At 40.1% G+C, this 12,654-nt stretch overlaps 1 protein-coding gene across 1 annotated transcript; it reads right to left on the reverse strand.

Moving 5' to 3' along the window:
- Positions 1 to 1,947: 1,947 nt before the first annotated feature.
- Positions 1,948 to 5,355, reverse strand: LOC311111499 (forkhead box protein F1). The gene is made up of 2 exons (XM_084154236.1): positions 4,080 to 5,355; positions 1,948 to 3,141 (listed from the first exon to the last, which is right to left on the reverse strand). The coding sequence occupies exons 1-2, from the start codon at positions 5,047 to 5,049 to the stop codon at positions 2,978 to 2,980; spliced, it is 1,134 nt and encodes a 377-aa protein (XP_084010362.1). The 5' UTR covers positions 5,050 to 5,355; the 3' UTR covers positions 1,948 to 2,977.
- Positions 5,356 to 12,654: the final 7,299 nt, after the last annotated feature.

The raw sequence follows: 12,654 nt of genomic DNA on the forward strand, positions 1-12,654 counted from the left end.
GGCCTAACACAGTGACTTATAGCTGCTGTACTAATGCTCGGCTTGGCCAGAGAGGTGTCCTACAGTTCAGAGTAGTTTAGACTCAGGCTGAGGGACGAGCACATAGCATGTCTGCTTCTCCAGACCAGACCCCAGGCAGGCTTTTTATGGAGCTGTCATCCAGCCCAGGCCGTTGAACAGCTGTGGAGCCCCAGCAAGAATCTCAGCCCCACAGAGGTGCTGCGCCCCGGCTCACGTCATCAGCATGCTAATGTGTGGTCCCTCCACTGCAGTGTGTAGCTACTGGGCCTGCTGCCCCTGTGTGCTCTGCTCATACAAGGGAATTTCACTGGAGTTCAGAGAGTGGTCACCTCCTCGTGAGATAACACAGCTCCATACATACATAGAGTTTCACGCAGAAACACAGACGCATACACAGCAGGGCATGGGGCCCAATGTGAGAATATCACTGAGAATATGCTCAATACTTGACTTAGAAAACACTTAAGTTTTGTTATTACTGTATTTGTTCTTGTAGGTAACAACTATTGTTTTAATTCATTGTTATACTCACAGTAGCAAAAACAACTTTTTCTTTTACAATCAACTTTCGGGTTATAGTGCAACTAAAGTGGTTACTTGAATATAATAAGAACACTAACATCAAGTTGAAGTGACTATTGAAATACTGAATATAATATTTGTGCGATTACTTTTTTCCTTTGCAATTGGAGGCATTTCTTCAGACACTGATATAATAGGGCTACTTCTAGAATATGAGTAGGCCTAAATCTTTTTTCTTACACTAATGGTTCAATACAGTACATTTGAACAGCCAGTATTTCAGTATTACAGTCAAAACGTTTTGATAGTGAATGCAGCATTTGTTGTATTGTTTCATTCGAATATATGTTTTACTTTACTAGTTCTAGTATAGTGTTGAAGTGTTCTTTATAGCTTGTGACACTAGAGGAAGTTATTTGGGAATTCAGTGCAATTCTACCTATTTGCGCATAATGGATTTGTGCATAAATTACGCATTTAAGTCAAATGAAGCGCGCCGATTTCAAGTGATCTGGGGCTGAAACAGGCCTGCATTCTGGCCAAAATGACATTTCCAAAATAACAAATGGGACAGATGTCAACAAGTATTTGGATACTTAAAAAAATAATAATTTGCAAACCAGATAACGTAATGTTTTATCAGTGAGAATAACCCATCATCTCAAGGTTGAAAAAATACATAACCACACATTAAAATAATAACTCCAATTTAAATGTTATTTAGCAATGGCTATACTGACTACAGCCTACTACATTTCAGTAAAAACAACCCCACATCCAGAATGCCGTATTTCAGAAAAGGCAGTATGTGAGCCCGTTGTGCCTTTATAAGAGAAGGATAAATAGTTATCGGCGGTGGCCACGCGTTTTCCTCCCTCTCTTTGAAACCGAATCCGAGGCTGCTGGCTTTGATTTGTTACGGGTTAATTGCAACACACTCCGATTACACAGTTACACATTGGACATGAGTTTTCGACCTCCAACAGATATTTGTCTTATTTTATATCCAACCATAGGCTATTGTGTGGTTAGCTAACTCCTTTAACATGACCGTCAATAGGCTAATGGATGTAACCTATACTAATGAATTAGAAGTGTTCACCTATAGGCCTATTCTTGTCTAAACCTCAATCAATTCCTAAATATGTGTGGCCTATTTTCACATGAAAATATTTGGTTGATTACCAGAATATCTGAATATTAAGGGCTGTTTTATGACGAATAGTTTGAAGACAACTAAAATAGAACACCCAAAAAATATTTAAAGGCCTTCCTGTTGCACCACACAGTGGAATAGACTGAACTGTATCAGCATGTATAATTGTACCTAAAAAAAACATTTTTTTAACCTAGGGAAAAAAAGAACATTCGAGAAGTGTCAAAATAATGGAAACAGAAATAATTGTATAGGTGTTTCAGCCAGTTAAACAAACTGCATGCCAATACGTTTAATTTTATACAAATCGTGTGTATTAATATACAGACTAATCTAAAGACACTCGAGTATGCAAATACTCAGCATAACATCATGTACAATTTATACAGTGCTTAAAAATAACGGGTGTCTACACGGATATATACACCTAAATAGACATGTAACTAACAGTGCTTACATCTTTATCTTCCATTTCCGTTTTAAAACAAATAAGAACGCATCATGGCAAATATTGCCAATAAAGCATAATTCCAGATTGTGGCTATAATTGTACAATTAAAAATATGCACAGAATAAATAAGAAGTTGCGCTTTGCTATTCAAAAAAAGTGCCTTAATCTTTCCTTAATTCAGATAATGTATTGTTGTTAATTAAAAAATGCAATGCATGGTGTAGCCTAATAGCTTAGTCCAAACTTCTCAGAAAATAAAATAAAAATCTAACTATCATTTCGATGGAGCCGAGTAGCCTAACCCGGATAAATGAGCAATGAAAATGTCCCCGCAGTATATCTTTTGAATGCATAACAAAAATAATACACATTATTGTACATTGTAAAATATTCTCAAGTGGTAGTCATCCGCCCGCAGAGCTATAGTACCAAGCGGCAGCTGGGGTTGAGATGCATGAGGTGAGTGTCAACCGGTGTCTGCTTTACCTCTTGTGTGGCACACAGACATTTCTTGAAAAAGCCCACAGCTTAGGCCTACACCACAAGGCTGTTCTGTGATATTTCCACTCCCTTTTTGGTTTCTGAGAGAGATAAACATTGAAGTTTAACAAAATCTGCATTTGCACGTATTTATGTCTCTGTACCAAATCCTTTTTTTGTGTGAAAAGTAGTTTAGTTTATGGGTTCTCTGGCGTTACTGTTGCTTCTCTTACAGCGCGTTCCAGGGCCTGCCTTCTATCCTTGGGTTGCTCGCTCGTCTCAGCCCTGCAGCCGCTTTGGCTTTAGTGGCTCAAGTCAGTGATGTCCGTTATTCACTGTAAGTGCTGTCACATGACGCAGGGCTTGATGTCCTGGTAGGCGACCTGTTGGTGATGATAGTAGGAGCTGCTGCTGGGCGAATGCATCGTTGAGGACGTCATCGCGTTGAAGGAGAAGACGAACTCCTTCCGGTCACACATACTGGGAGACTGGGAATGGTACCGTGGAATACCTGAGAAAACAGATACAATAGTAAATCATATTTTAAATCACCTTATGCCATATAGCATGCCAACCCAATGTGAGTGTGTTGCTGTCAATTGGCAAAAACCGTATGGATGTATTTTTGAATAGGCTAGTAAGAACCACAAGTCGAAAAGGATATAGGCCAGCGTTTTAAAGAAAAGGTGGTAGCAAATTAGTTAGAAATACATATTTGTTGGTACAAGGAAAGATAATAAACTAGTATTGCCACTGGGGGATTGCATATAGCCCTAACTTATCCATAATAATAAAACACATTTACCTTTGTCTATAGAAATAAAATGTTTAAAAAATAATAGGCCTATTTTCAAAAGTGACTTCTGAGCTTTTTGATGTTGGCCTAATTGGTTATTTATAGGGTGAATTGTAATATTGTGCATCGTATTATTTGGGTAGACAATCGTTCATTTAATTTGGGAAAACCCCTCTGATTGGGGCTGAGAACCGTCTGGAGAGCTCGATGGTGGGATGGTACTAATTGACAGTGGCCTGCTCGCACGCGAATCCCGGAGGACCGGGTGCTGTGGCATATTGGAGTTGTTGTAGGCCTATGTGAAAACAAATGCACTGAGCATGCCCAGTGCTCAGTCCATATCTTTGCCCACTGCACTGATTGCAGTAGGCGAAGGCTGCCTAAAGACCTTTAAATTATTGCTATAGTCCTACTATATGCAATCTTCGTTTGTTAAGTTTGTATCTGCTTTCTACGAAGCAATGCTCCATAGGCCTAGATATTTTCATATTTTTCTTCACCTCGTTTATAATTTACTTTTGAAGTTTTTGATTTGGTTCAAAGCTATTAGTGGGCTATAGCCTAGGCCTAGTGTTTATTTCGCACACATTTTAGGCTATTGGGTATGACTGACTGTAAAAGGCATGCGTAATCATTTGGAGATGTTCGTTTACCTTGCAAGTCCGTGTTACTGTGTCCGTTCTGATGAAGATTATACTGGTCTAGAGAGTGCGTAGGTAAACTGGGCTGCAGCGGGTTCGCTCCGGGGTTGCAGGGAGACAGTGGCTGCTGCTTGATGTAAGAACCTCCGTTATTCAGAGAGGATGAAGGCGCTTGAGCCCAGGCCGAGCTTGAGTAGACGGGATGCGGCTCCATCACTCCCCCGCTGGTGAGGAGGGGCGAGCCTGAATTGTCGTGGTGGTACTCGCTCCCCGTGGATCCTGCGCAACTCCCCATGTAGGAATGTCCACTGTTGGCCGACAAGTGGGACATGGAGTGCCCGGCCAGTCCCATCCCCTCCATGTTGCCTGCCAAGTGTCCATTCATCATCCCAATCCCGCTGTCCAGAGACAAGCCGTTGGGCGGACAGGACAGGCCCCCGCCGCTTCCCTGGAAGTTATAGGACTCGGGGAGGTGGTTGAATCCCAGGCCGTTCATCATACTGTACATGGGCTTCAGCGCCTGGCATTTACGCCTGAAGCCCCGCGGCCTCCTGCGGAAGGATCCCTCCTCGAACATGAACTCACTGGCTGGGTCGATAGTCCAGTAGTGGCCCTTCCCGGGCCGTCCGAGCCCCTTGGGCAGCTTTATGAAGCACTCATTCAGGGACAAGTTGTGACGCACGGAATTCTTCCATCCTTGGTAGGAGCCTCTGAAAAACGGGAAGCGGCTCTGGAGGAACTGGTAAATTTCACTGAGCGTCAGGCGTTTGGTGGGAGAGCTCTGGATAGCCATTACTATCAGCGCTATGTAAGAGTAGGGGGGTTTCTCCGGGCGGCGGATCCCTGCGTTGGTCTTTTTGGTTTTGGTGGTGGAGGACGCGGTCTCCATCACAGTGGTCTGTCCGTGGGGCTTCTCCGGGGCAGACATCGGGCTGCTCTGGGCAGGAGTCTGCGCTGGGGGCTGCTGGATCTCTGCCGTCATTAGTTAGCCTATCTGCGCAATGGCAAAAATGTTTGACAAAAATATCCACGTCCTCGTTTTGAAGTAGTTCTAGAAACTTCGTATAAATAATCAAAGAAAGGTTTAAGATGGTTACCAATAATCTCGATGCTGTGGAACTACACACGGTCAAAAGCAAAGCTGAATTTCTGTAAACCGTGCGTTATTGCGCTCTTCCTTTTGGTGCCTAAATTCCTTAGCCAATGTGAACCTTAAAATCCGTAGTGAGTGTTCAAATTGAAATGGGGGAGCAACGGGAGCTACTTCAACTTCAGTCGGTGTGTTCTCGTGCGTCAGGAGGAGCTCGCCTTTTACTTATCCGTTGCCATCAGCGCCTTGCTAGCTCGAGCTCTTGACCATCAGGACGTCATTGGCGCGCTGGGCCCGCCCAGTCCCCTCCCACTCCATCGTGATGGGCTGTGGTGTGAGCACATCTGCCTGGCTTTAGTCTGTCTGGGAGCAGTTTTTTTCCAACTCAGAATCAGTGAAAGGATCTTTCTTAACACTCAAAATTACATTTTATTGAACAATAAAGTATCATTTTTTCATTGCATGAAACAGGAATTATTTTAAAATATAGGACATAGCTTACTTGAATATCTGTTTTCAGAATATAAATGGTAACCTAATGCAACAGGCTACAGAGGCCTATACTAGAACTTTGCAACGTTGAATAGTCTTTATTTTCGAAGCGACAATATTTCTTCAAAAAAAGTTATTGAAAATGCATGTTTTTAGTAAGCTTGTGTGCACAACCACCGTGATATATAAAACTGGTTTTCCAGTTGTCAGATACAGCAGACCAACCTCACCATAGCACATTTCACTGACTTTTACTTATTAAAGTTTGGAGTATGTTTAAAATGCTGCTTAAAATACGCTTATTTGAAAGAAAATGCCTCTATTCAAAACCACGCTGCTGATTTCTTTAAAAGATAGACAGGAACATGGGCAGGATGTTTATACAGCAAAATGTAAACATTTTCCCTGGCCTTCTTTAAATAAAAAATCAAGCAAAAAGCCCCGCTAGATCAGCTCATACTCAATCTGATGCATTATGTCCGTTTTAGACAGCTCCTTGTGTATGGATAGGACTTTTCAACGTAAATGCAAAAAGGGATTTCAATCATGTATAATTATGTTCACACAGGAGAACAGAGGCGTAGAGCGCCCTGAGCCTAGCCGAACACTGAGCACTGAAACTCGGATGAGGACTTCAGATCGACGCCCACCAAACTCTCTCCCCTCAGAATGGTGCTCGAATCAAGGTAAGTCACTTTCAACTTTTGTCAGTTAAAACAAGACAGCGATTTGGCTGCGGGCCGTCTTCTCAATTTATTTCCAATCGAGATTTACTAGACCTGTTGTGCAGTTAGAAGTGCGAATTAGATAGGACGCGGGCACCATATGAAGGTCTAATTAGGCATTTGATTTTAATGTGGTGGGCAGCCTAACCAGACTATAGTGTCACAGAAAAATAGGAAAGAAATATCATCTGAGTTACAAAGTTAAGCGATGTGTAGCACATCGGCCTACTTTATTTAGCATTTTGAAAGTTCGAAGGGTATTCCTTGTTAACAAAGAACTGTCTTAGGCTCATCATTTTCATAAACATGACACTAGACAAGGCTTATCATTTAGAAAATTAGAATAAGAAAATAAGTAATTAGGCTACATTTAGAAAATGTGTTGTTTTTAAACAGCACTTTTTACTTTAGGTCTCCAAGCGCTTCATTGCACCTCATCCACCATTCTAAATGTAAAAAGTTTCTGGCTATTCATTTAATCCTTGAACCGGTAGGCTATATGTATGTGTGTAGTGGAGAGCCGCCGGTCCATAGACTAAATCTGTTGACAGTAGACTGTTCATTGTTCCCCGGAGAGCGCACATGCTCCCAGCCCCTCAACCCTCAGTCAGGCGCGCCTTGTGCGCGGGTTCACTCCCCGGGCTAGCTCGCGGTGGTTCTGCTGTTTTGGTCTGACTATTTTATTATGTGCTATTGCTCGATTACAATCGTGTAATTTATGCACATATTAGATATGCAATAACTTAAATCAGTCACAGATACTTTGGCAAATTGTAAATACTAAATGTCTTAATTACATTTTGGGTCTCATAAAAGTAGGCTATACAGGCTACTGTTTTTTCTTGACTAAGATTTTTTAACAGTCTTTGAAATTAAAATATTCTAGAAATAAATGTAGTGGTCCTGCAAATATGCGTCTACACGTGAATATTGTAGGCTATTTAGGCCCACTCATTTTTATCAAACTTCGAAAACTAAAATCATGTCATTTTGATGTGGCCTATCTATTAAAACGTAAGATGATGTTCTGAAGCGTGTATAGGCCTACATGTATTTGAAGGACAGCCTGTGTTACAATAAAACTCCGTAAATGTCGTTGTTGGCTTGGCTCCTTCGTGACGTTTTTGCCAAAGGGGAAAGCAAATATGAAAATATACAAATCTCCGTTGTCAACTACACAGGGCATGCGAGAGGTACAATGGTGGGATTTGCTGTTGCGGCTGAGTTTGAAACCCAAGTAAAGAAATGTATATAGGTAGTAGTATTGTTTTAACCGGTCCCTACACCGGGCGCTCGCTTGGAATGAAGCCCACGCATTTATCAGGGGAGCGGACCACCCAGCGCGCAGAGAGAGGGGGCAGGCGCGCTCCCGTCCTCTCTTTCCCCCTGCATTTAATTACCGTTGATGACTTCATTCCGAGAATCACGCCCTTGTTTCAACACATCGTGACCGTCCACACGCCGAATGGCCCTCTCACACACTTTAACCCCACCACTCGTCTTTGACATGCACTTTGAAAAACTAATGTCCACGGCTAATTGATCCCTAAATGTTTACCCAAACCAGTGGGACGCGAGTTGCTCCATTGATCGTTGAAGGGGGACGCGCCGATGACTGGCGCGTTGTTAAACCCCTCCGCAAAAAGCTGTTGACAGCTACGCATAATTATTAATGGTCCCTCTGGACTCTCAGTTGATATTATAGACTATTTTCCGTCAGTCGAATTATTGTTACTGCGTGGTTTTAAACGAGTTATGGTGTCCTCTGAATTCTATTGATTTCTTTCCACAGAACATTGTATAATGAAGTTATTATAGAACATTGGCTGAAGTCACATTGGCCGTATTTAGCTTCTTAGATAACATGCTTTACCGCCTTACCCATGTTAGGCAGCCTACTGGTTACATGGACGTATTGTAAAGAGGGAGGAAAGGGTTCACTCCAATTATATAGATTTACGCTCATAATGTCACTGTTGGAGGATCGTGTTTGTCGTCATTTTACGGCAATCCGAGGTCACCGCTTCCCAGTTGCCCCTCGTAGTTTAATTCATGTACTTTTTCCATGACGTCCACCAATGAAATATTTGACAGCGTTGCATCCTCAGGAATGTTCGACCACTTAGGTGGAGGAATTCCACATCATTCGGCCAGCCTGTCTCAACAGAGAGCCTCTCCAAATGGTCTTATTGTTATCCAATCGACGAAATTTGACCCAAAGGCCTATTATTTTATTTTTTTACATGGACGTAATGATGCATTATATTGTTGAGGGAGTGTTGAGGTTTTACCTATATGTTGAAATAACCATAAAGATAGATGATATACATTAGATATCCATTTTGCAACAGACCTCAACCAGTACAGTACCATCTTTTACCCATGCACACACCCAAATACACATTTGAAACACATGGCCTTTATTTGAGCAACTTTTGTTGTACAACTACAACACTCTGTGCGTGGACATTTCAATCAACTGTGATAGGCATACTGCTGAAGCTGTGCACCAACAGTGATACACTCGGAGTCTATTTATCTTGCATTCACTGCGAGGGAGATTGTAATTCAGGCTAAACCTTGAATTAGCCTACTTAGTTTATATCATATAGCCTATCATAGCTTGTCCAAGACTCACCCAATTATACATTAGAACTGCTACTTTCTTTAGTTAATGTGACTGTGAGGTGATTCCTCGACAACGCTATAAGAGAGAAACCTCAGCATGTCACATGCTGTTTTACCCACCACAAATGCCAAATCTGATACCTTATTTTTTTTTTTTTTTTTTTTTTTTTTTTTTTTTAGATATAAAGAGTATTTATTTAAACTGAATTATATATATATTATATTATATATATATATATATATATATATATATATATATATATATATTTTTACAGCTGCCATTACCATTTAGAAAACTTTGTAATGGGAAAATGAGACTCCAGAACAAAAATGAATTGTTTTAGATTAAGGGGTCATTAAAAAAAAAACCTGTGTAGGCTTCTGGACATTTAACAAACTACTGTTGTAATTAGTCATACAGGCCATTTGGGAATATATAATTTTTAAACAAAATTTGTCCTGAGTTTGTTTAGAAACTGAAATGACGGTCTCGGCACTGAGAAATCAGTGTGTTACCCGCTTCAGTGTTGGAGTGGAGACGGGGAGGGTCACCAAAAGGCTGCAGCAGAGTTGTTTGGAGAGCTTTGTGACGGATTGATCGATCAAATTTATAACTGCACCTTAGGGCCGCAAGTTCATTGGACCTGGATACACTTGAAGTCGCTTCTTTGCACGCCTCAGGATTTTAGAATAGAACCTTGAGTGCATGATTTGGAATTATGCTTTGTTTACTTGGTAAAGCATTTGCTAAATGTCAAGAGATGCATTTGTTTTGATTCTAAATATAGGATAATATTTAAAAATATATTAGGGTATAGTTGTGCCATGCCTAAATATTATTATTCAATGGTTTACTGCAGAATAACAATTACGCTTTGCAATTCTGTCCTTTCTCTTATTTGACCCATGTGTGGGCTATGGACTGTTGTGTCTTGGGCAATTAACCAACGTGATCACACAAAAGAACCTCACGTGAAGCCCATAATGCTAGTACTATGCAAATGTCATTACAGTGCCTTCAGAAAGTATTCATACCCCTTGATTTTTCCACATTTTGTTGTTACAAAGTTAGATTAAAATGGATGTAATTGTAATTTTTTGTCAACGATCTACACAAAATACTCTAATGTCAAAGTGGAAGAACAATTCTAAAAAATATATATTATGAAAAATAAAGCACTAATATATCTTGATCAGATTAGTATTCAAAGCCCCTGAGTCAATACATGTTAGGATCACATTTGGCAGCGATTACAGCAGTGAGTTTTTCTGGGTATGTCTCTAAGAGCTTACCACACCTGGATTGTGCAACATTTTCCCATTATTCTTTTCAACATTGCTAGACAACCATTTTCAGGTCTTGCCATTGATTTTCAAGCAGATTTATGTCAAAATGGTAACTTGGCCACTCAGGAACATTCACTGTCTTCTTGGTAAGCAACTCCAGTGTAGATTTGGCCTTGTGTTTTAGGTTATTGTCCTGCTGAAAGGTGAATTCATCACCCAGTGTCTGGTGGAAAGCAGACTGAACCAGGTTTTCCTCTAGGATTTTGCCTGTGCTTAGCTCCATTCCGTTTCTTTTGTTATCCTGAAAAACTCCCCAGTCCTTAACGATGACAAGCATACCCATAACATGATGCAGCCACCACTATGCTTGCAAATATGGAGAGTGGTACTCCGTAATGTGTTGTATTGGATTGACCCTAAACATAACACTGTATTCCGGACATAAAGTTATTTGCTTAGCCACATTTTTGGCGTTATTAGTTTAGTGCCTTGTTGCAAACAGGATGCATGTTTTGGAATATTTGTATTCTGTACAAGCCTCCTTTTCACTCTGTCAATTAGGTTAGTATTGTGGAGTAACTACACTGTTGTTGATCCATCCTCAGTTTTCTCCTATCACAGCCATTAAACTCTGTAACTGTTTTAAAGTCACCATTGGCCTCATGGTGAAATCCCTGAGCGGTTTCCTTCCTCTCTGGCAACTGAGTTAGGAAGGACACCTGTATCTTTTTAGTGACTGGGTGTATTGATACACCATCCAAAGTGTAATTAATAACTTCACCATGCTCAAAGGGAAATTCAATGTCTGCTTTTTTTTTTTTACCCATCTACCAGTAGGTGCCCTTCTTTGTAAGCCATTGGAAAACCTCCCTGGTCTTTGTTGTTGAATCTGTGTTTGAAATTCACTGCTCGACTGAGGGGCCTTACAGATAATTGTATCTGTGGGGTGCACTATTATTGGACACAGAGTCCATGCAACTTATTATGTGACTTGTTAAGCACATTTTTACTCCTGAATTTATGTGGGTTTGCCATAACAAAGGGGTTGAATACTTATTGACTCAAGACATTTCAGCTTTTCATTTTTTATTATTTTGTAAACATGTCCAAAAACATCTTTCCACTTTGATGTTATGGGGTATTGTGTGTGTATAGGCCAGTAAAAAATAATAATCTCTGTTTAATCCATTTTAAATTCAGGCTGTAACACAACAACATGTGGAAAAAGTGGAGGCATGTGAATACTTTCTGAAGGCACTGCTAAATAGCTATATACCACTCCCAAAATTGTTCTGAGTAAATAAAGGTTAATAAATGAATACAAGATCTCAATTTGAACAAGAATGGAAAGAATAGTTTGGTAAAATTGAATTCTGAAATCCTGAAACCAACATATTTTATCTTACAAGAAACAATACACATATTTGTAATATTTATAATAATACACATATTGTGCATGTTATGTAACTCAGGGCGTCCTGTGAGAATGCAACAGACCTCTATCCATATTGTCAAAATATGTAGGCCTATGGGTATATATACTTTTGTCCTATTTTTACATGTGATCTATTTCTTAAGGAGTAGTTAAAGGGAAACATGGGAACTAAGAGAGGAAATAGGTGCACATATGCGCCCAGTCAGGTAATGCCGTTATGTAACCTAATTACGCACAGGAACATCCAGTGTTCAATACCAGTAGGATACTTGGAGGGTACATATTACATGCACATTGGGTTGCTGTAATCACTGTATGGAAAACAGTTCAACAATTTAAAATGTTGTCTTTGTTTTAAAAGGCATGTGCTGAGAACAATCATTATACAATGCATCAAGTATTTAGTTTATCAAGAACGAGTGCAGATATCTTGATACATTACAATGAAAATACTCATTCACACTTTCCGTGCGCACGTGTAGCCTATTTGAAATGTACCATTTGAAATCCAACAACGAAATCAACAAAGGTATGCATCATTTCTTTTTTTCTTTTGTTTTATGACAGTAGCTAAATTTAAGAAAATCGTTGTAATATCAACAACAATTTGTCCCTTCAGTCATTTTCTTATCTACTTTCATGGACATTGACAATATAAAATATACATATGAATGTGAAGTTGAATTTTAAGCAATTTAGGGGGACATTTTACCTGTCATTGTCCCAAGAACACAAACAATGTTGATTCCCTTTTACACGCACTTGGCTATTTTCGCAACAAGCATCATCAGTATATACATTACTGCAGGTTTCAATTTCAAATGGTCTGAAACTAGATATCTCTGTCTCATGCGTCGCTTAGGCCGTCTAGCGTTGTCGTTTTAATTGAAAACAGTATAATATCGAGGTGTGTGCACCCCCTCATCACTT

The sequence above is a fragment of the Coregonus lavaretus genome (genome assembly GCF_964263955.1).
Source record: "Coregonus lavaretus genome assembly, chromosome: 37".
In the NCBI taxonomy this organism is placed as follows: domain Eukaryota; kingdom Metazoa; phylum Chordata; class Actinopteri; order Salmoniformes; family Salmonidae; genus Coregonus; species Coregonus lavaretus.